We start from the raw sequence: 25341 nt of genomic DNA on the forward strand, positions 1-25341 counted from the left end.
GTGTGAAGACACACTCTAAATTGGGACCACCCACCATTTCATTAACAAGGGTCTTGGACTAAATTAAAAAGAGAAAAGGAATTGAGTAGCAGCGTTCATCTCTCTGCTTCTGTGGGTTCACTGTGACCAGCGCCTCCAGCTCCTACCACCATGCCTTCCCTGCCATGATAGATGGTAACTTCCAACTGTGAGTCAAAGCAAAACCTTCCTTCCATAAGATGCTCTTAAATGGGGATTTTATCACAGCAACAATACAATACAAAAAAACTAATACATACACCATGATGAGCTGTGCCTTAAATCGTGAGCCCTAATAGAGCCATTTTTCCTTAAGTTGCTTGTCTCGGGTACTGTCACAGAAACATGGAAAGTAGTAAATGTTACATACTTCCCAAACATGATAACACAGAACAAACCTTGCCAGTCCAAGAAGGAGGAGTATGGGAGCTAGCAAGAAATACAAGGTCAAAGAAAAAATCCAATAGAGCAAACAGCTTTCAGGAAAGCTCCGTGTCTGGTAGCTAGGGCTATCAGACAATGTTCTAAAACATATCCAACTTCAAATCATTTCATCGTTTTTCACCAGAAGTAATTTGTTGTATATGACTTAATATGATTTTTTTATTCTGAAAAACTTTAGGCACATTAAAAAGCAGAGGTACAATGAGCAATTGTGTACCAATCATATAACTTTACCAAATATTTTACCTTTTTTTCTCTACTCAGTGGTAATATCTCTGCTGAATTTGGTGTTTATTTTCCCCAATGGTTCTGTACTTTCATTACATGTGTATGTGTTTACAGCTGATACACTGCATTAACTTGTTTAGAACTTCATATAAGTTCGACATACTGCACCTTGGTTATTGCTCAACATTTTGTCCTTGAGATTTATTTGCATTAATCTATAATTTATTCATTTTCTCAGGTTTATCTTTATTTAGTATCATTACAGAATTATAGTATTGGTCTGCCCTCCTAATGATAAAGATTTACTTTGGGTAACAGAACCATTATGTGTGTCCTTTAGCATCTTTCAAGATGAAGATACCAAGATGGAATTGGGTTGCAAGAAATCTCTGGGAGAAACTCTTATAAATAATGAAGAGCTTCAGATCAAGTTGTGGGCCTGACATGAATGGTAGGAGAGTAGGAAGGAAGGAGAACAGACTCGAAGGACCTTTTGACTGTCACAGCTCTATGAGAGTCTCAGCCAAGGCAACGGGTAGTGTACAAGTAAACTACCTCTCACTACCGAAGATTGCTCAACACCCCCCCCCCCCCCCCCCCCCCCCGTCCTGCCTCTGGCTGGAAGCACCCAGGCAAAGTAATGCAGAGGATCAAAAATGTGGCCGATGGGGTATTCATCGATCATAGGCCCACAGGGGGCCTTCTGAAGACTGACCTTATCATGTTGCTTCATGGCTGCCATACTGTATGTAAGCAGAGAAGAAACTGAAAATTACTCCCTCTGGGGAGCTTTTCTTCCATCATTCATTCATTCATTCTCTATATTTGTTAAGATGATGACAAGTTGGAGAAAATTTGAGTCATAATGGAATATGTAGGTTATCAGCTCTAGGATCAACACCACAACAATCTACTTCCATTCATTTCTTGATATTTACATTCAGCTCTGCTGCCAAAGATCTATGGTCAACTCTAGAGACTCTGTGGGAAAGCACTGAAGTCAAACAGATCTGCATTTCATTGTCTCAGCCACTTGGCCACTACACAACCTGGACAACTCATTTCTCTGCTGAGGCCTCACTTTTCTCATATGCAAGGCAAAGGGAGTCAAACCTTCCTCACAGAAGTACTGTGGGAATTGAAAGAGCCTGGCACACACAGTAGGTGCTTTCAAAAACATCAGTTGCTTCCCGTTGCACTAAGCCATTGTTAAGAATAAAGGACTCCACTCTTGGAAGCAATCGTTTTTCTCAAGCTAAGAAATACCTAAAAAGTTAAAGTTTTGGTTTTGTAAACTCCAGCTATCACAACGGGTGAATCACCAAACCTTCTCATTCACACCCATCACTCTTGCTAAAGTAGCATTTGTGATTAATCTCGCTCCGGGACTAAATCGGTCCCAAGTGCTTCTAAGGCACTTGATAAAGAAGCTCTCTGATTTATAGCAAACACCATTATTGAGCAGTGGCAGAGAGAGGCCATTGGGGGATTTGTCTTGCTGGAAAGTCTGTCCATTGGAAGCATTTCTTCTACTTTCCTAGATAAGAGTTCAATTTATTTCAAAATAGATAAATGGAGTCCTATGGGTTTTTTTTTTTCCTTTATCCTTGTTCTTTTGCTGGAGTAGAAGGGAAGAGGACTTGGAAATGTTTTTAAACAAAGACTACATGGTATTTTTAATTTGGGGAGTATTCTCCAGCTCACATTGTGTGAGCACAAAGCTAAGGTATATAGCAGGTCATCAACACATAGCTTTGAAGTATGCTACCATCCCATTTACTCTTCACAGTGGAACTGGAAAGTACATGAAGGCCATCTTCCCATTTGACAAAGGGAGAAGCCAAAGAAGTAGCTGATCTGGCACTTTAATGGAGACCCAGCCCTGAAGCTTACATTCATGATGCCAATGCCCTCTGTGGTCCAGGAGCAGGGACATCAGACCCATGTCCTCAAACAGAAGCCTGAAACACTGTGTCAGCATACTGAAACTCTGGTTTGCCCAGTCTGTAGCTGTGGTGGTTTGAATGAGAATGCCCATAGGCTCATATATTTAAATGTTTGGTTCCCAGTTGGTAGATTGTTTAGGAAGGATTAGTAGATATGGCCTTACTGGAGGAGGTGTGCCACTGGGGGTGGGCTTTAAGGGTTCAAAAGCCCATGCCAGGCTCATGGCTTGCTCTCTCTCTGGCTAAGATTTATGCTCTCAGCCATTGCTCCAGCCCCATGCCTGCATGTCTGCTGCCATGCTCCCTGCTATAATGGTCATGGACTCACCCTTTAAAACTGTAAGCAAGGCCCCAATTAAATGCTTTCTTTTATAAGTTTCCTTGGTCATGGTGTCTCTTCACAGCAATTGAGCAGTAACTAAGATAGCAACTTCATTTTCTTCTCTTCTTTGAGCTCATTTGGCTCCATTCCAGCACACATTTATGGAGTGTTTGCCTCTCAGTCATGGGCTATCTTTATTTCCTTTGCCTTTGGAGCCTGAGTCTCTTCTCTAGCAACCCTGACAGATGGTAGGCTTATCTTTACTCAGACAGTTCCAATAACTGAGAACTCCCCCACTCAATCAAGCTGCCCCATGTTGAGATGTTTTATTTGCTTGGCCATTACAGTGTCCCTGGTATATAATTCCTGGACCATGGACTGCCTCTAGCAGAACAGTGGCAGGAAGACCATAGGCTCAGACAGACCTGCTTTGAAGCCTTCTCATCTACTAGTGTATGATGTGTGTCAACTGATTAACATTTCTTAAGCCCTGGTTTCCTCATTTGTGTAATGAAACTGTGAACATTAGCTCATCCGTACAAATACTCCTTGGTGCAGGGGAGAGAATAATCAAATAACAGCAGCATAAATAATGAAAATATTAAACATTTCATTCTGTGAGATACTTACAACAGAAGTGCCAGCTCAGACACTCAGTAATGTCGGAGCAGCATCTCATAGAACGAACACATGGATACAAACAAGATCTTTAGGCTTAGTTAGACTCCTAGCAAAGACAGCCTTGTCCATAGCTTCTCTTAAGAGTGAAGAAAAAAAAAAAAAACCACTTACTGCCCCTGCAAAATATTTCCTTTGCTTTATTTCTGATTGGCAGATCTGGCCACTCATTGCTTCTAGATCAGTTCCTGGCTGGTAAAGAGCATTAAGCTCATGATTCTTTCTCTTGGGCAAGACACACTGCCACTGAACGTGCAGTTTGCTGGAAAAGAGGAAGAACGGCTGTCGACTAGTATATAAAACTGAATATGTACAGGTTGAGGAAGGTCCCAGGCACATTTCATCTCATGCTAATTATTACCCTTGCCTACTATTATAAATGTTAATAGAAGGTAACCAGGGTAAATTTCTGTTCACCCTAAGTGATTGTCTTAGTTAGGGTTTCTATTACTGTGAAGAGACACTATGACCATGGCAACTCTTGTAAAGGAAAACATGTAATTTGGGCTGGCTTACAGTTTGAAAGGTTTCATCCATTATTGTCGTGATGGGAAGCAAGGCAGCATGCAGGCAGACATGGTGTTGGAGAGGTAGCTGAGAGTTCTACATCTTGATCTGCAGGCAACAGAAATGAATTGTCTTCCACACTGGGTACAGCTTGCCTCCACAGTGACACACTTCCTCCAATAAGGCCACATCTCCTAATAGTGCCACTCCCTATGGTCAAGCATTCAAACACATGAGTCTTATGGGGGCCATACCTATTCCTACCACAGTGATGTTTTGAAAAGGTACCATGGATGAGGTTGTCTTGCTGTGTAACTCCATAGGGTGTTATTCACATCACAATCTGGATGAGTGATACCCTGAGGAGGTTCACAGTACAGAATTTATGTGGCACTAGCTTCAGTTATGGAGAGAAGAAAGGCAGTTCTTTGGTGTCATCTGTATTCACATCCTCTCTAAGTAATCACCTCTATCCTTGGTATCAGTGGCCCAAACATAATGTTATTCTTAATTTTATATTATTTTTGTCACCAACATGTTTAAGACATTTCATATGGTCAATCCTGATTGTTAATCTAATGGAACATGAAAACACTATTCAAACACACAAATGGATGTGTCTATGAGGGGGCTTCCCTAGAAAGGTTTAACTGAGGATAGAAGACTCACCTTCTGTTGTAGAGCAGAACTCCATGGTTTGGAGTCCCAGACTGAATACAAAGGAAAACTTGAGCTGTATATCAGCCTTCATCTCTCTTTGCTTCCTGACTATAGAGGCAATGTGAGCAGCAGCCTCGCACTCCTGCCCCCATGACTTCTCCACTTTGACAGATTGTAGCCTCAAATCATGTTAGTGAGCCAAACTAAATCTGTCTTTCTTAAGTTCCCTTTAGCAATGAGAAAAGCAAATAGCATGCATAAAGTCATCAACATTCTGGTTAATAAGAGGACTTGAACTTGGTCATGAGAACTCTACTTGTCTTTCTGGTATTACCGAGGTTGGGCTTACGAGAGATCTCCAGCTCTGCCGGACTACTGGAAACAGTTCAGAGAGACTCCAGCAGCAGAGAATACAGAAACAGGGTAGGGATAGGCCTATTATTACTTAGTGCTATCTGGAGAGGGAAAATCTATTGACCAGGCTACATCACGTCTTTCTCTTGAAGTGAGCCTTCCTTATACAAAAGACTCTCTTAAATAGGTATCTGACAAGAAGCAATCTCTTAGGATTTGGCCCCAAACTTTCTTCTGTATATCATCTTTGAATGTAAGTAGAGCATAAACCATTGGTGAAAAGGAAAGGGGGCAATTAATAATGATTGTGAGCTCTGTGCCAGGCACTTGCTTGCATAAAGCCCTGCCCCCTCACAAGCTCCAGGGCACTGGTGCCATGGAATGTTTAGTAGGACAGAAGCCATCCCAGATAAGAGAGGTCACAGACTAATGATGTCCATATGATTCCAAACATGCTTTTCTACATCACACTAATGACCAACAAAGAGCCAATCTATCAACAATGCCTGGGTATCAGGAGCCCAGAGGGTCAAGGAAGCCTTGACAAGGAGGTCAGGGTCAAGTCCCTTAGACCCTCTGGGTTCCAGATTTCTTGTTCATGAAGCGAGATAATCCTAACCACCTGGGAGAACTGAGCCAGGTATCAAGTCAGCTCATGCATGTCCAGTGCTTTCCAGACTTGCTCATGAAGGAGTCTCAGTGATGACTGGCAGCCATTATTCCTTTTTCATTGTTGCTCATATTGTTAGTAACTTTATTTTATTGTTCCCAAATGACCCAATTTCCAAGACAATCTAACCCCACGGCCCTCATCAAAGTGTTTGAGGGCTACTGAGAAGGCTTCCTCAAGCAGGCATCCCCTATCCTGTATTCCTCTCACATTTCAACTCCAAACAGACTCCTGTGTTTTGGGTAAGGTCAGACCATTGAGTGTTACCTGCAACCTGTTCTGGCTGTTAGGTTAACTGCTCTCGGACAACTGTCCCATGCATATAAACATCACCTGATGGATACATGGACTATGATTTCCAAATCAAAATTCTTACTTTACAGTGGCTGCTAGGGTCACTCTGGACCATATGGATCATGGATAACAGATGCAAGCATACTACTCTGGAGGTTACGTGACCCAAAAGAGTAGCTAGCATCCTTGATCATACTGGTGGCCACTCTGGACACTACAGAAGATTGTCCTGTGTCTTATTACAAGTGGCACCTGCTGCAAATACAGCTCAGCGGGGAGAGCCCTGTCCTAGCACACTAGAAGTGGAACTCTGAAGAGGCAAAAAAAAATGTGTATACAATGATTTAAAAAAAAAAACCAAAACCACAGTTACATTTCTGTTGAGGAACTGACTTGTTACTTTCTCAAAACAACCCAAGAGTTGAAGGTTCTTGGAGATCCTTGTGTGCAACCAGGAGCCAGTTACTCCTCTCTCCTGGACTTTAACTTCTTCCATAGAGCAGGCTTGTTGCAGGCACTTGATAACATTTGGTAGCTAACTTCATAGTTTGATTTCCCCAAAAGCATGGCCTTAAGACAGACATGAGCATGAGGGTGGGACAGACAGACTCTAGGTAATTCAGTTGAACCCAGGAAACACTTGGGAGGGGAGGGTGAGACAGAGAAAAGAGAACAAGCTATAATGGATATATGGGAAGTAAAGCTGTGGCCCACTGGAGCTCAGCCCTATGGGCTGATCTGGTGACTCACAGGAATATACCCAAGAATCATTCCAAAAGGATGAGGGTGAGGCACTGAGCCCATGTTCACTGATTCCAACCCTGCTAGCTTGGAGATGAATTTATAGAGTAAGATTCCATATCAAATATTAGAACAAAACAATCAAACAAAGAATCACCATGTGCCAATCCACACTTCTGCATGTTAAAGCCAGTGGATGTTGTTACATTTGAAAGTCACCAGAGCCCTGGGAACGGGGCAGGGCAAATGTTAATGGCCCCTCTCTCCAAAAGGAAAATACAACCAGTGATTTTTACACTTAATTCTCTACAGTGACATCAAAAGGAACTCATTGTGGGAAAAATTAAACCCAATTTGTGTCTGTGCAAAAGCAAGTTACTTTAGAAAATATATTTTAAAAATGAAACAACAGAATCCTTGACTAGATAACTTGTCATCTCTACCCTACAAAACACAGTTATACTTTTGATCTACTGGTTACAATTAATCCATGTTAATTGTATTATAGTTTGTGAATTCTGGAGGTGGGGGAAGCAGACCTGATTTTCAACCAGTGCAGCCTGAATGAAGATGGAGGCAGAAATGTGCCAGCAAGGCTCAACATTTCCAAGAGCCTACTTAAAAGTTGTACATTTTCTCTCACATAAGTAGGCTACCCAAGTAAATTAAAATCACAAATATCTGTTCTTCTGGGTAGAATTTCGGTAACACTTCAGACCTACAAGGATCAGAGGCCCTGGTTGGTCTTGTAGAAAAGGGTATATGCCTGTGATGTATCCATGTTGTGTGCACATAATACGCATGCATCAGTCTATGCATATGTGCATGGAGGCCAGAGGTCAATGTGGAGTATCATCCTCTCCACCCCAATTTTTTTCAGACATTATCTTTCCCTGTCTGACTATACTAGCTATCCAATGAGCTACAGGGACCCACGTAGCTCTACTCCCAATGCTGGGGATACAGACAGGTCACTGTGACTACCATTTGTTGTGGGTGTGGAAATCTGAACTCAGGTTCCCACGCCTGCTCAGCAGCACTTTACCCACCTACTATCTTTTCAGTGCCCCAGTTGGTAGCTGATGACATCATAGAGTTACGCAAGCTAGAAACCATACCTCACTGTATGACCCCCACTGGTCTCCATTCCTAAACAGACAGGCCACTGAGAGACCCTGGTTAGGCATCAAGATGTCCCAGAAACTGTGACACAAGGAGAAAAACATCCACAGATAGAACACTCAGGATTTCTGCCCAGAAATAAATGAGAGATGTTTCTCACAGCTGCTAAAGAACTCTCTAGGCTCCAATAAACACGTTAGAAGGTGAGTAGTGAGGACTTTACCTTCCACAGGTATGAACAAGCATAGAAGAGCTTTTTCTCTCCCACCCTTTATAGACCAGTAAAATGAATGCTTCTAAATAAGGGAGAAGAAGTGTTGGCCCTGACATCCAAAAGCAAGGGTGAATGGAAGCACACTTCCCAGCTTCTCCGGCTCTATGAGATCCACCAAGAGAAGTGGCGGTGTATGGATGAGAATCACACCTTGGAATCAAAAAATGAGGGCTGCACTCACAGTTATGCCATCAACACACAAGCAGTGCTGGACACACACTGCTTACTAGCTTCCAGTTTGGGATTCTAGATAAAAGATGGAGCAATGCCTGCCTGCTCCTCACAAGAATGCAGTTTTGCGGGAAGAACTCTAGCTTACAAATTCCAACCAGTTCAGCTATCTACTGGAAGACCCCACTCAGATAACTTACCTAGTTCCTCCAAGCTTTTGTCCTCCCTGTGGCAAAACACCATTTATCCTTCAATCTCATAGGTTCAGATTAAAGTAGTCCTAGCACAGTCAAGCAAGCATACCAAGCATACAAATGCAAACTTACTCTTACAGCAATGTGAAATTTAGTCTACATTATCTTCGTTCAGATTAAGCATTTCAGGCCAACTTTTTAAAGAACTGGTTTGTTTCTTTGCCTGCTGAAGGAGATCAAACACAGTGGAGTTCAACTCTAGGCTTGCTACTCACTGACCAATCTGGATGTGCTGTGTCTGAATTCCTCCAACCCTGTGATATGATTCTGTTTGGGTGCTGGAAACTGCACCCATTCTCAGTCACAATGATGGATGCTATGCATGAGGTCCAAGGCAATCAGGATAATCCCAGCTGCTACCATGGCAACTGCTTCAGGAAGCAGTTAGTGTTGAAAGTGTGTCTCAGTGGCTGTATGGACAGTCACTCTTCACATTTGGATGAACAAGGCATGTAGCCCTGGGAGTTGCTGGCAGCCATTTAGATATCAAAGCAGAGTGAAGCCAGAGCTGGAAAAAACTGAAGAAAATGAGCTACTTCTTTGATGACATCATGATGCTCTGTATTAAACTGTATCCCTAACTAGTATCTTCTGGGGAGTTTTATTAGGTAAGACAATACATTTTCTTGATAGAGTTTCAGTTTCTCTGTCTGTTCTTACTAGAAACAAATGTTCCTTGTCTTTTAAGAGATTAATCCAAACAAGTTTTCATTATCCCTCTAAACTTTAGTTTCCTGGTTTACAATGGAAATGAGGGCGATATTTGTCTACCTTACACAAGAGTGCAGTGGAGTCCAATAGTGCTTTTAGCACTACACTTAACACAAAGAAAGCATCAATAAAAGCGGGGTGAATTGTATTGTGCTCAGAGCTCTAGACAATGCAGAATGCCCTATGTGTATCTCTCATGGAATAACTGCACTAGAATCTGAGGGTTTACTGTGCTCATTTACCAAGGAAGAATGAGGACTCTGAAAATTTCTTGGAACCCACAGGTACTTAGCGGGTATCAAATAAAATTTTCACCAAGTATAGTTCCTTCTCTTTTAAAATTAATCTTTGAACAAATGATTTATATTGATCACATAATGGAAATAAAATATTAACTGAATGCCTATAATGTTCCAAGCACTGTTAGGTTTAAACATATAGTCGCAAATACGTAGATTTGGATTAGAGGAGAAATTAAATTAAATTTGTACCTTGGATCTATTGTTGTCACGATCCTAATGGCTGAGCTAACTGCCCAACATCTGCATGCTCTATTCACAGGAAAAGCACAGACAGTAACAGGAGAAGTTATACAATGGAAAGAACATAACACTTAAGAACTTGAATGGAACCCCTGGCAATGAGCAAAGAGACACCTTTTTGGTGGTGTTTCTCTTATATCAGTCAGGAGCAGAGCAGATGATAGTCCTTTGTTCATCCTAGCTTGATGCCTGACTTGGTGGTCAAAGCTGTTTCATACGTAGGGCACATAAAATCCTGATGCTGCCAGGCAGTGGTGGCACATGTCTTTAACCTCAGCACTCAGGAGGCAGAGGCAGGTGGATCTCTGTGAGTTCGAGGTCAGTCTGGGCTACAGAATACAAAAAGTGGTCATGGCATTAGGGGACTACATGGGTTCCTCTTGTCATGCCTGTATTGGGGGCACCAATGTTCATGCTGAGGTGCAGAAAATGCAAATGGAAGCTCCCCATCTCATCGTGGGCACCCCTGGCTGGGTGTTTGATATGCCTAACTGAAGATACCTGTCCCCCAAATACATTAAGATGTTTGTACTGGATGAAGCAGACGAAATGTTAAGCCATGGGTTCAAGGACCAGATCTATGATATATTCCAAAAGCTCAACAGTAACACACAGGTAGTTTTGTTGTCTGCTATAATGCCTTCTGATGTCCTTGAAGTGACCAAGAAGTTCATGAGAGACCCCATTCGGATCCTTGTGAAGAAGGAATAATTGACCCTGGAGGGTATCTGCCAATTCTACATCAATGTGGAGTGAGAGGAGTGGAAGCTTGACACATTGTGTGACTTGTATGAAACCCTGACTATCACCCAGGCAGTAATCTTTATCAATACCAGAAGGAAGGTGGATTGACTCACTGAGAAGATGCATGCCTGGGATTTCACTGTTTCTGCCATGCATGGAGATATGGACCAAAAGGAACAAGATGTGATCATGAGGGAGTTCTGGTCTGGTTCTAGCAGAGTATTAATTACCACTGACCTGTTGGCCAGAGGCATTGATGTACAGCAGTCTCCCTGGTCATCAATTATGACCTTCCCACCAACAGGGAAAACTGCATCCACTGAATTGGTCCTGGTGGTCACTTTAGCTGTAAAGGTGTGGCTATTAACATGGTGACAGAGGAAGACAAAAGGACTCTTCGAGATATTGAGACATTCTACAACACCTCCATTAAAGAGATGCCCCTCAATGTGGCTGACCTCATTTGAGGGGCTGTCCTGCTACCTGGCCCCAGCCAGGGTTCAGTCCTTGGGGGATGAAGAACAGCTGGAGTGGGGAGAGAAAGGAGCCAAGGGATGGACATCTTGTTTTTAGTTTTTTGGTTTTTGGTTCTCTAAATAAATAAATAAATAAATAAATAAATAAATGTCACCTTTTGAGGCAAAAAAAAAAAAAACTTGAATGGATCTTACCATCAACCACTATTTAATTTCTCCTAAGAGACTCCAGAACATCCTGAGGTGAAATCCAACATTTCTCTACTTGATTCCATAGTTAAAAAACTTTTGTATCAGCTGGGTGGTGGCACACACCTTTAATACCAGCACTCGGGAGGCAGAGGCAGGTGGATCTCTGTGAGTTTGAGGCCAGCCTGGTCTACAGAGTGAGTTCTAGGACAGCCAGGACTGTTTCACAGAGAAACCCTGTCTCAAAAAACCAACAAGAAAAAAAAAAGAAAGAAAGAATAAAAAGAAAAAAAACTTTTGTGTTTACTAAAAGACATTATCATTAATTTATCCACGCTCTTTCTGACATAGTGTCAACTTGCATGCAGATTCTAAGACCTCTGAACAATAGGATTAGCTTGACCAGAGAGACAGAAGAAAAAAGAAGAATAAGGACTGCAGTACACTGTTTTCTTAGGAACTCTCCACAGAAGTCAAGCCTTACTGTTTACCTGTGGGTGACATTCTCCAAACGTCTTTACACATTACAGGGTGCTGCTTACAAAACCAGTCACCAGGAGCATAAAGAACGGCAACATGGATAACAGCTACTGTGACACTCCCCTTACAACTGCAGTCTTGTGTGCAGATCAAGAAATACTTTATAAACAAGACAGCGGGACCAGAAAAACATAAATAGGCTCAAACTTGTCTTCATGACAACTAGGCATTTTGTCTGAGCATCAAGATACATCCCAAGTGAGATTTCACAAGCTTTGGGGGCGGGGGACCTGCTCTGCCACTCTACCTTACCCCAAGTTTCTCATGAAGACTGACACAAGGATCTAAGAAGACTCAGAAAACCACCCTGCAGACAACACGGTGCTTTTATACTTGCAGACTTCTCTGATTTCATACTTCTTTGAAGTTCACCTGTATTGAATGAAGCGAACAAATAATCGAGAATGCAATTTGTTCCTTGTCTTTTTATAGCTTTGTCTTTAGTACGTGAGAGTTGTGCAAATGAACAAACCGGAAACCAGAGATATAATTTTGTTCTTTCTAGGTAAGAGACATTGGGCACATTATTAAGCCTCTCAGAGCCCATTTATAAACATAAAATGAAAATAAAACTTACCTCATAAGATTGTGTAATAACTGAAATAAAAAGGGCTCTGCTCAAGGGCTAGAAGAGATGTCTTATAGTTAAGAACACTTCCTGCTCCTTCAGAGGACCCAGGTTCAGTTCTCGGAACCCATGTCAGGTGCTCATCACCACCTGTAACCCCAGCTCTAGGATCTGGCACCCTCCTGGCCTCCTTGGGCATCACATGCACTTGCATATACTCCCCACTCATATGCGTAAGTAAAAATAAAACAAACCTTTTAAGGGCTCAGCTCCTAGATAGCAGTTACTCCTCATAAAAAGAATTTTCTTTCACTTTTAATTCCCCAACAAAGTATCTATTGAATGTGTGTGGTGGTTTGAAAGAAAATAGCCCCCAAAGAGAGTGGCACTATTAAGAGGTGCAGCCTTATTGGAGGAAATGTGTCACTGAGGGTGCAAGCTTTGAGGTCTCAAGCTTCACTCAGTGTGACAGTCAGACCATTTCCTGTTGCCTGAAAGATGTAGGACTCTCAGCAATTTCTCCAGCACCATGTGTGCCTGCATGCTGCCATGTCCTACCATGATGATAACAGACAGAACCTCAGAACAGTAAGCTGCCACCCCATTAAATGTTTTCCTTTATAAGAGTTACCGTGGTCATGGTGTCTCTTTACAGCAATAGAAACGCTAACTAAGACAATGTGTTTCAAGAAAATCATCCCTCTAAAAGATAAAACCTAAGGCTACCAATTTGAGAGTATAAATAAAACTGCCTAAATAACTCATGTTTTAAAACTTACTTCCATCCCTACACAACATGGTCATCAACTTCAGGCTTCACTAGAGACGTTCCTGGAGCACCTTCCCCTATATCCTCCCACAGCACCTGGCCATCGGCCAGCAAGAAGAATGAGGGAGCACTCACTCCTGCCTCTCTGGGTATTGCCCTCAGTGAGAACACAGCAGTGTCCTCTGGGGACCTCCAAATCCCCACATCACCACAGTATGCCTACACCTCTCCCCACATACACTGTACAGCTCACTTGGTCACCTGACCCACAAGCAGCACTTCCTGTGCCTCTGAATAGAAATGTCCTCTAACATTCACCTGGGGGTATTTCCCTTGGGAATTCTTCTCTTTTCCACACACCCCCACAATCCAGTGCAGACCATCACCTCCAGACTGTCAGTTACCCATTTAATAACCACCTAGACTTCAAAACCCACTGTAGGCAGGAAGTTCTTTATAATAATTACTACCCTCAGAGGATGCATCCACTAGGGGCCTGACTTCCAAATCTAAAGCAAGTATGGATAATAATATAAATTTATTCTGTGATGTTTTCCTCATTGGAAGTATTTCAAAATAGATTAAAATACAATAATATTTTATGAAAGATACAAATCTAGAAAAATTCAGGTATCTATAATAGACATGACTTGACCTTGAATATCCTCTTTTTTTCATTTAAAACATCATTTTTAGGAGTCACATAAAAATGATGAAGATCGCTATATTCTTCATACCCCAAGTCTCACACATTTCAGTTCAACCTGTAGTTCTTTTCTCAACTATGTATGTCAGTGGTATCTGTTCCTGTTTCTGAATGGGGAGAGCATCCATTTTCTGTTTCTTAACAGTGGTGTTTAGGTCCTCTTTCTCTGAGTCTTCAAGAAAATGCTTCACGGTAAGCTTGAACAGCAGCCGAGGGTCTGGTCCAGAGAGTGGTGGGCAATTACAGACCTCCCGAAGTTTGAGAGCCTACAAAGAAGAACACAATGCAGTTCTTCACATGGTCTGCACAAGACAACCAAAAGTAAGAGAACGTGTCTGCATGTTTAAATAGAGGTCGACTCAAGTATAACACACGAAGAAGAACCACGGGTACGTTTGCTATCGCTTTCCATGATTTGGTCCAGTAACCATCTTTTTAAAGCAGCAGCTGCATGTGGAACAACAGCCACATGGTGAGGTAAACAAGTCTCTAAGAAAATAAACGGTTTCATCACCTTCGAAGATCTTGAGAACAACATCAGATTAACGAGGCTCTGAAGATTCTATAAGAGATTTTTTTTCAACCCAAGAAAAATAATAGAATGTCCATGACTGAACCCACTGAAGAAAACCAACACAACAAAGTTGCTCACAGCTGTGACCTTCTAGGGTGGAATAGATGCTAATGACAGAGAAGGAGCAGAAAATCAAAATCACAACAATTTTTAACTCTAGGGAGAATAAAATGTTGTGGGGAAAGGAAGAGCAATTATAACGCGCTGTGTAACTCAGTTGTAACTGATGTTTATAGTTTAAAATACCAAATCTTGAATCAACCCAAATCACAATTTAATCATTTGGGGAAGAAGAGAGCAGCGTGTGTGTGTGTGTGTGTGGGGGGGGGGTGACAGTGCTGGAAAGAGAGTTTAATCTAGTTCTCTGCGGTGAAAGATAAATAGAAGGCTTAAAACTGGAACGTTAGGAAATGGCAACAAAGCATGTGATTTACATTAGCTGGGAAAACCCAAAACAGCATGGTAACGGTACAGAGAGTCACTGCCCGAACAGAGGGCAGTCGCGGAGTGCTGCTGCCCATAACCAGCCCCCAAACCACGAAACTCTGTAGAGGACAGGGAGAAAGAAAGAGAAGCAGGCATGCGATGTTTAGGGGCAGAGAAAAAACAAAACTCGGTGTACTACAGGTTGGGCACATACCATACCACATGTCCAAACCTACAGAAGGTATAGCACCATGAATAAACCGGGCATGGAGGCAAATGCCGATAACTGCGTCACTTAGGAGGCAGACTCAGAAAGATCAGAATTTTAGGGTTATCCTCAGCTACAGAATAAGTTTGAGGCCAGCCTGGGATACATGAGACCCTGTCTCAAATAATTCTTTTATATATACAATATTTACTAAAAATAAAAAAAATCTATTACTTTTTTTAAAAAGTAAAGTTGGCTTGGAAATAAAAAGGTTGAAATTTTTGCTTTTGTCTAGTATGCTTTTTATGCTAATTTTGTTCCACTCTGAATGATCTTTCTACTGAGTAGATGAACTTTGGATATGTTTGACCTGTTTCCTTAATTGCCAGAAAAACTATATTCTTCATAAAGATTTCCTGTCACTGTTTCCTCATGTGTGGATTGCTGCATTCCACTTCCTCTCAAGAAAAATTATATTACATGCAAAATCTTTTGAATAGAAAGGTTTACTTAATATCTCAGTAAAACATTTTCTAGATTTTTTTTGGCTTTCTTTCTACATGTTTTATTGCATTTTGGTGTGCTAATATCTTTTCCCTTTTATAAATTCAAACTTATCATATTAAATAAATCTTCAAATTTCTTCAAAAGTGAGGATTTTCCCCATGTGCACCTAGAATATGCCTTCCACTGCCTTTATTTTCTGTCCGACTCTATGCATTGCATAAAAGAGGCACTTCATAAATGCAGGCTGAATTTTAAACTATGAATAATCATTTTAATAAATGCTATAAAATATTATGGAGAGTCTACACTGTATGAGAAAATAGAAAGATAATCCAATAGCAAGAATATACAGCTCCAAGAATCCTGAGGAAAACTGAATGTGAGCGCAAAAGCAACTGCCTTAAAGATTCCCAACTGGATGGGGGATGAGAACATAAGGGAAGAAGATATTCGAGCTGGAACAGGGACAGAGTGGGAGAGCAAGGAAAGAAATACCATGATAGATGGAGACATCATGGGAATAGGGAGAGACGGGGTGCTGGGGAGGTTCCCAGGAGTCCACAAGGATGACCCCACCTTAGACTACTAGCAGTGGTGGGGAGGGTGCCTGAACTGATCTACTCTGGTAATCAGGTTGGTGAATACCCTAACTGTCATCATAGAGCCCTCATCCAGTGGCTGATGAAGGTAGATGCAGGGATTCACGCCCGCGTGGATCCATCCTGGTGCATAAATGTACCAGGTTCTGTTGGCTCCCTATGGGAGACCTTGCCTTGGAGGAGGTGGGAATGGGGGGAGGGTTGGGGGGAGGCAGGGGTGCGGGAGGAGGGAGGGGAGGGGGCTCTGTGGTTGGTATATAAAATGAATAGAAAATTTCTTAGTAATAAAAAAAAGAAAAAACATTATCAAAGCTCTTGCAAACCACTTTTTATTAGTAAGTGTCAAAAGGTGAGGAGGAGCAGGACCTCACCCACACAGACACACAGTGAGAGGAGAGGATGGCGGGCCTCACCCACAGACACACAGGTGAGGGAGAGGATGGCGGGCCTCACCCACACAGACACACAGTGAGAGGAGAGGATGGCGGGCTTCACCCACACAGACACACAGTGAGAGGAGAGGATGGCGGGCCTCACCCACAGACACACAGGTGAGGGAGAGGATGGTGGGCCTCACCCACAGACACACAGGTGAGGGAGAAAGGGAGGCAGGGCCTCACCCACAGACACACAGGTTCATCAAGCAGAACTTTAAAGAGTCTGCTAACCTAACAATGTATGGAGAAAATCAAAAGTTAGACTGCCTTGCACACTGATATTCCTACACTGCCAGTTCTTAGGAACATCTTTTTCTCATTACTGACCATAATTTCCTATAACTAATAGCATCTAAGCACTGCAAGCATTAATCATTTCTACAGCAGAATGTCCTATTTTAGCTATTTTTTTCTATTATTATATATCCTAGGGCCACGTAAGTATTCACTAGGTATCTCAGAAGCTGTGGGAGCCACCAGGAAGACCACAGAGAACAGGGGCCATATATTCCTCAGTAGAAGACAATCAATCAACAGGAAACAAGACCAATCTAGTTGGAAGAGGGAACATGACTGTGTGGGAGACAGGCTATTTGACACTGAGGAGCCAGAAAAAGCCTCTTTGGGGAGGTGATGTCTGGAACAGAGAAATCCACAACCCGGGGGGGGCGGTCTATAAGAAGAAGACAAGCTGGCGCAAAATGACTAGACCCCAGAAAACCTAGGAGCAAGACAGGTGTAAAGCTAGGGAGCAAGACAAGCAGTAGCCAGCTCATGTGATCAGAAGACTACAGGACTGAGCTGGTTAGTTTTCATTATCTTGACATAAACTAGAGTCACCTGGGAAGAGGGAACCTCAACTGCATCCATCAGATTAGCCCATAGGTGAGTATGTGGGGCACTTTCTTGATTACTGATTGATGTGGGAAGGTCCAACCCACTGTGGACAGAACCATTCCTGGATTATATAAGAAAGCAAGCTGAACAAGCCATGATAAATAAGCTAGTAAGCATTGGCCACCTGCAGCCTCTGCTTTAATCCCTGACCCCAGGTCCCTGCTTTGACTCCCTTCGGTGATGGACTGTGACCTGTAACCTAAATAAAACCATTCCTCCCCCAAACTGGTTTTGGTCAATGTTTCATCACAGCAACAGAAAGTAACTAGAACAGGGTAGATTCTTATTCTAAGTTACATGAGAAAACACTGGAAGGTTTTAGGCAAGAAAATAACATTTAAGAGGTTATTCTCATTATACACTGTAAATAGGCCATTAACGGAAATAATGGACCAGGGAGTCTGAAATTGGAGGGAGTTACAGGAACTAGGAGAGGTGATGGTGACTTGTTCTAGGTGGTGGCTGTAGTGAAGGACCACAGAGATCCCTAATGCACACTGGAGGAAGCCCAAACACTGGCATGGATGGGATGCAGAAGAGTAGGAAAGAGAGGAATCAAGGACCAGGACTGCGTTTCTGCTCTCGTGTGCCTTTAAGATGCCGCCTATGAACGTGAGAACAATTTAGCTGCTTGTAGTAAATAATAATTGTGATATAGCACTGACTTGTTTGCTAATTAATGATCCCAGTTCATAAATTTTAAAAGACATTTTAATCAAATTGCTGAAACAAAATCTTTCGTGCTCATGAAATGAATCAAACAGTTGATGTCCCTTTTTATATTTTGATGCTAGAATTAATTGGTTACTAAGTAATTGTTCTTTGCACTTATGGACAAAGTCTCCAAAGTAAGGCCCCATATGGCTCAGAGCCTTTTTCTTAGTTAATTTGCTGTGACTCTACAGGTTTCTAGAATACATTTTTTTATTTGACTTACTGACACCTTTGCTCTTTCCAAAGTTAGCCTAAGGAAGTTCATTCTAACTTACTGCCTTTCTTATACTTACTGTGACAGTCCATACATAAACATGTATATACATACAACACCATACATTTTTTGAAACCAGGCTTCATGTCTATATACACATTTTAATTACTTCTGATTTTAACCTGAGCTACTAATATCACTTGGCTAAAAATACTCACCAAATATTTGCCTTATTTCTGTTATTTTAAAATTAATGATAATGAAAATTATACTTGTCTATGGAAATGGGAACGAACCATGTCTGGTAAGAAGCAACTGTTTGTTGCCCTATGAATAGAGCTGTTTTATAGCCAGTTGTGTTTCTCACTGATTATGTATTTATTTATAAGCATCAAAATGGCTGAAGAATGGCTAAGGAGTGGTGGGGAGAGAAAGGGAGGGAGAAGGGAAGGGAGAGACAAAGGATGGATGAATGCTTTCCTGAGGCTTGGCGGTCTGCTGCCAGAAGGAAGATCACCACAGGCATCACGTCAAAAACACATCTGCCAGAGGGAACAGTTTTCTGAAACCCAACGACACCTTGCAAGGTTTGAGAAATGCCAGAGTAAACAGCTTTTTCTTTTGACCTGCACAGTCCCATGGACTCACAGAATTTATGACCATCCTATTTGGTGTCAGTTCCCAATTCCTGAATTTGATTAAAAAAAAAAATCCAGGCTCAATTTCCTTCAGTAGAACTCCAGTCGGGTTAGCAGAGCCTGTGCGCCATCCACAAGATTATACAATTGTCTTTGGATTTATCACACTTATATCTCATATAGGATTTCTTATATCATGGTTGTTAAATTCTCCTTTACACTAGTTATAACATTTTACCATTTTCCTCATTAACTAATGAGTTAAATAAGATCTAAGGTATGTTCATTAAATATTCATACAAATCAAGATTACACTTCTCAAAATATGTTTGAAATCATTTATTTCTTTTCACAAACTACAATAGAAATTGAACTCTGACTCATTTGTGAAATGGTCAAAAGTTAGGAATTATAAGTAGCTGAGGATTTTCAGTAAATGAACATAAACTAAACGACTGCTTTGACAGAGGTAAGTTGCTCTCAGGAATGAGAAGTAAGGGCAAGGTTTTTCAACAAAACTTTTTGGTCAACCCCTCCTACCAGAAGATTGATGAAATCCTAGCCAGGCAGTGTAGCACAGGCCTAGAACCCCAGCACTCAGAATGGAGAGCTGAGGAAACTGCCCCAAGTTCAAGGTCAGCCCCATCTACAGAGTGAAATTCCAAAACCAAAGGAAACACAGAATGCAAAGTCTTGTCATCTGTCCCAACACAGACGACTCTGAGGGGCACAGTGTGATCTCACGTGGGGGTCTAAGGAAGCGGCTCATGGAAGCTGAGGGGATGGTGGCCACCAGGGTAGGGAAGAGATGCAGAGATGCTGATCAGGGACAACACTCCAGTGAGATGGAAGGAGGAAGTTCTGAGTGCCACTGTGCGGCAGGTGGCACACCAGTAACGGTGTACACCTGAAACTGCCACGAGTGTGGCCATGGGCTGTCACCCTCCAGAACTACGAGGTGAAAGATCTGCCTGTTAGCTTGATCGGACCACTCCACAACATGTACAAACATCATGGGTCGTGTTATACACCATAAAAATCTTTCAAAAGGTTAAAAAGAAATGCGCAATAAGCACACATGTATTTTGTTTTTCTTTTAAGGCACTGGCTACATTTATTTCCAGTAACAACTAAAGTATGAACCAACTGCTGACATACGTGGTGATTTTTCTACATGTTCCACATCAGGTAAGACAGAAATTATTTATCCATAACATATAAATGATAACTAAATGAAAGGGGGAGGGAGAAATGCCAGAAGGGCTTTGTGATTAGCTTAAAAGTGTCCATTGAAAACAGAAAGCAAGATATTTTGGGAGGGGGGCACCTCCATTTTAAAATATATCATTACTCTTTCTTGTCTTATCCCTCAAAGCTAACAGTCCATTCGCTGCAGCCATAATGTTGTGTTTTAAGGTTTTAGACAATATTAGTGCCAGGCTTTCTGGCGTCTTAGGATTCAGAGGCCGATTCAATTATAGTAGCTGCTCCTTGCTTCCTCAACACTCTCCATGTCAGACAAAATGAGATTCAGTAAGGTGAACAGTGTAGGTTTTTACACATGGCCAACAATGACATTTCATGGTAATTCCAAACACTTACATTCTCTGCTCATGAGATGCACAATATTAATGATTTATTCATTTGTTTCATCCAATTACAAATGCATAAGAATGATTTACACATGAGTTCAAATTCCCAGCTGCCTGAAAGTTTAAAGGATTAAAAATAAAATGAGGTTAAAATGAATGCATTTGCAGTCTGCTACCGAGTGATTCTCATGCCTAGAGATGGAATGCTGTTTACAATTAAAATACTTAGAAACAAATCCTATTCAAATTATGATTATAATTATATAACCTTAAACAACAATTCCAAATTAAATGTTTCCTAGCTCTTCTATCATTGCCCACCCATTACCCTCATGAAGAGTAATGGCAGGGGGAGAGAATACCAGCAGGAACACAGAAAAAAATCAACCTGAAGGCTTTTGATTTTAAAATAAACCTTTCAACAAGATTTCTGTTATTCACACTGATTCATATTTTACAAAATACTTAAATAAGGTATTTCTTTCAAGGACAAATTATGATGTACATAAACTCAAAGTCTAAACAGCATAGCTGTAATTCTGAAGCTCACGCTATGAAACATCAACAGGTTGACATAACATCTGTTCTTCAGTTTTTCACCCAAGTTGTTATGGTAACCAAAATATGTGGAATATGTTTCCTAAATCTAACTGATTATTTCAAGTAAATAAAATTATATCATATCAGCTTACCAACAACAAATAATATTATTACTACAAACCTATATTTATCATTTTCACATACTAGTGGGTCACATCATGATATTTAACTAGGCATTTACACATGTTGTTTTTTTCCGAGAATTCACATTAAAAAAATAGTAAGGGTATTTTTTCCCTATATTTGATGGTGCTATCTTGATTTAAAAACAAAATAAGAGGCCAATGTGGTGGCATTCACCTTTAACTCCAGCACTGGGGATGCAGAGGCAGGAAGGTAGATCTCTGAGTTAGAGGCCACCCTGATCTATATAGCAAATTCCAAGATAGCCAAGACTACATAGAGAGACCCTATCTCAAAAACAAAAACAAAAAAACAAGAAAAGAAAGGAAGCAAATTTGTTCTCTGAACAATATGCTATGCCAAATTCCTCCAGAATAAAGTGAGTGGACAAGTCACAACATCATGTCTCCATACGTGATGCTCAGAACCCTCCATTAAAATCTGGTCTCTGAGCAAAGTCAGAAACCTCACTGGGACCACTTACTCTAGCCATTCCATTTTAGTTTCTTTTTTAAACCTGTGAGCATGTGTGTGTGTGCATGTATGTGTGTTCATGAATGCAGACAGAGGCACCTGTCTGGAGGTCAAAGGACATTGGTCCTCATCTTATGTAAAAAGGGCCTCTTCTAGTTCAGTGCTGTGCACAACAGGATAGCTGGCCTGGGTTTCTAGGGATTCTCCTGTCTCAGCCTCCAATCTCACTGCAGGAGTGTAGGGATTATATACCATGCCCAGCTTTACACAGATTCTAGAGCTCCAAACTCACAACCTTACACTTTCACAGCAAATAGCTGACCCACTGAAATGTCTCCCCAACCCAAGCCATTCCATATCAACTGCTCTTCCAACAGCCCTTCCATCTCTGCTCACATATTAGCTGTCCACCCGAGAATGAACTGTTTTTCACAGAAATCCATACTTTGTAGTCTTAGCCCCTAGTATGGACATATTTGGGGACAGAGCCTACAAGAAGGCAATTAAAGATAAATTAGGTCATAAGTATGGGATCCTTATTCAACAGGACTTTGTCTTTACAAAGAAACTCCAGAGAGCCTCACCTCTCACATCTCCTCTACTGCCTGTTTCCTTCACTAGAGAATAAACCAGATGAGGGTGTGGATGGATGGGAGTATGGGTGGGTGAGGGTGTGGGTGTCTCTGCTGTTCACTTACAAGACCTACAGCCCAGTAAGCAATAGCGATTCAACATCTGTTGGATGTGTAAAACTGTAACACGAATCTTAAAAGGTCTTATTAATAAAAACAAACCCAGAGCCAGGTATTGGGGTGAACACTGAAAGAACAGAGAACAAGAACAAGTCACAGCCACCTCACTTGCCAATTCCTCAGCTGATCCTGTTTCCTCAAACTGGAAGCCTCTGAGTCCTCACCTGAATGGATCTCAGCTGAACTGCTGCTAAAGGTGTATGTGCCATCATTTTCTGGCCTCTGTGTCTATCTAGTGGCTGTTCTGTTCTCTGACCCCAGATAAGTTTATTACAATATACAAAAAAGGGGAAATGTAGTGATATTGTGTCCCCCAATATATTGTGCACCCTAATAAATTTATCTGGGGTCAGAGAACAGAACAGCCACTAGATAGACATGGAGGACAGAAAATGGTGGTACACATACCTTTAATCCTATCACTTGGGAAGCAAAGATCCATCGGATCTCTGTGAGTTCGAGGCCACACCGGAAACAGACAGGCATGGTGACACACACCTTTAATCCCAGCACTTGAGATCTCATGTCTTGTTTGGGAAAGACACACACCTTTAATCCCAGGAAGTGATGGCAGGAAGCAGAAAGGTATATAAGGCGTGAGGACCAGAAACTAGAGGTTTTTAAGCTTTTAGGCTTTTGAGCAGCAGTTTGAATGAGGACTCAAAGGCTTCCAGTTTGAGGAAACAGGATCAACTGAAGAACTGGCAAGGTGAGGTGGCTGTGGCTTGTTCTGCTTCTCTGATCTTTCAGAATTCACCCCAATATCTGGCTTTGGGTTTGTTTTTATTAATAAGATCTTTCAAGATTTATGTTACATAAATAATTTAATATCTCTAATGTTGACAAATTATAGCAAGAAATAATATATTTTATAATGGCATTCAAAGAATCTGATAAAATAGACTTATAATCCTTAGCACATGAAATTAAAAATCAAAGTCACCAAAATTTAAGTTCCCATCACAGAACAACAAGGTGTTGGTTTTTTCCCCAAACATCAGACCCACAGCAGGCTGTGTCCTCACCAGTTAAGCACAGAGGATGCCTCCGTGAATGAACTCTGCCCTTCACCTTGATCTCTATTCGGTTCCTAGGTGAACCTGCCAGTTTTATCACTGCGGCTACCTCCGGAGGGCAATACTGTGTCTGTTGTAAACCAGCTTGAGCACCAGTGCTCTAGACCTTAGAAAGGTGTCTGACTGTCCAAATGTCAGGGGACAGAAGCCACCAGTAAAATTCAACCCTAAAATCCCAAGTAAACAATCGTGTTAACAACGTAGTCTTGCCAGGTAGTGATGGCATACACCTTCAGTTCCCACACTCAGGAGGCAGAGAAAGATGGATCTCTGTGAGTTTGAGTGAGGCCAGCCTGGTCTACAGAGCTAGTTCCAGGACAACTAAGGCTGTTACACAATGAAACTCTGTCTCAAAAAAAAAAAAAAAATGCAGTCTTTAGTGGTATGTAGGAACACATCTTCCATACATGGCTGCTTCCTTCCATTACAGAAATCAGACTTAGGAGAGCAGCACATTCCAATCTTTATGACTGTGTGTTCTAATTAACAGTATACCCTTGTACTAACTATCATTCTCACTTCAACCACTGAATTATTCCCAATGTTGTAGTAGAGTTTTATTGCTTTCAAATTGAATTTAATCACTTGGGGGAAAAATATAAGAAATTTACCTGCAGTTTTCAAATTAAATTTCTGAACTGGGATGGTTTATTTTTAGAAAAAAAAAAAAAAGACCTCCTCTGTTTTTCTTCCTCACTGGCTCCCAAATAACATTTGTTTCTCCAGCCATGTTCCCCATGCTCTCTAATCAGTTCATCACCATTTCACAGACCTCCCTAAAGCACACCCTTTTTTTACCTATCTGAAGATCCTCGGTGATTTGATGAAATGACAACTTTAGAATTTCGGGTAGACTTCAAATCACAGCTGCCTAGTAGAACTCGTTATCTAGTTTAAACAAGCCACACAGTTGAGAATCGCACTGAGTTCAAAAGAAAAGAAATGTGTGTGTCATGACTTTAGAGACAAGTCATGGCCTCCCCAGGGCCTCTAAGGTCTGGGGTCCTCGCTGGCCCTCAGTATAATCAATTACTCGTGAAACACATATACTACCCTGCTTAGGTGAGTAATACTACAGATTACATCAGGTAAATTTCACTACTATTTTTGCTATGTTTTTCCTTCACTTAAGATCTAAGTAAGATTTGATTCAGATAAAAGGTGCCAATCAACTAACACTTGTGCCTCTCAAACTTCACATGCTGAAATCCTAATGTGATAGCCTTAATAAAATGAGGCCTTGAGATGTAATCAGGTCATAAAAGTCAATCCCAATGGGACCAGTGCTTATTAAAAGATGCTCTGTTCCCAGCACAGTGACCCATGCTTGTAATCCAAACACTGGGGAAACTGAGATAGGAAGAGCTCAAGTTCAAGACCACCTTCAGCTCCAGAGTGAGACTTTGTCTTAAAATACAATGATAAATAAAGGCTGGATGGATGGATGGATGGATGGATGGATGGACACATGGATGAATGGATGGACGGATGGATGCATGGATGGACGGATGGATGAATGGATGGACGGACAGACGGATGGATGGATGGATGGATGGATGGATGGATGGACAAACTGACTCTC

The 25341-nt window shown here is 41.5% G+C and overlaps 1 protein-coding gene, 1 non-coding gene and 1 pseudogene across 8 annotated transcripts in view; 2 read left to right on the plus strand and 1 right to left on the minus strand.

Annotated features, from left to right (window-relative positions):
- Nucleotides 1–1298: 1298 nt before the first annotated feature.
- LOC128096529 (eukaryotic initiation factor 4A-I-like) lies at nt 1299–11335 on the plus strand (annotated as a pseudogene).
- On the plus strand, nt 10024–10167 carry LOC128098085 (small nucleolar RNA SNORA48). Its single transcript, XR_008214117.1, has one exon. It is a non-coding gene; the product is annotated as a small nucleolar RNA SNORA48 (small nucleolar RNA).
- Nucleotides 11336–13741: 2406 nt separating the features above from the next.
- Nucleotides 13742–25341, minus strand: part of Oma1 (OMA1 zinc metallopeptidase) — a 59653-nt gene continuing 48053 nt past the window's right edge. For 6 of the 7 annotated variants that reach the window (XM_052716166.1, XM_052716165.1, XM_052716167.1 and 3 more), the window contains one exon: nt 13742–14194. In XM_052716166.1, the coding sequence (XP_052572126.1) occupies nt 13982–14194 (213 nt within the window). In that variant the 3' untranslated portion in view covers nt 13742–13981. Of the gene's footprint in view, nt 14195–20744; nt 20849–25341 lie in introns of all 7 variants that reach the window. The other variant, XM_052716168.1, reaches the window with a different exon arrangement.

This window comes from Peromyscus californicus, unplaced genomic scaffold (assembly GCF_007827085.1).
Source record: "Peromyscus californicus insignis strain IS unplaced genomic scaffold, ASM782708v3 Scaffold_5__1_contigs__length_169319896, whole genome shotgun sequence".
In the NCBI taxonomy this organism is placed as follows: domain Eukaryota; kingdom Metazoa; phylum Chordata; class Mammalia; order Rodentia; family Cricetidae; genus Peromyscus; species Peromyscus californicus.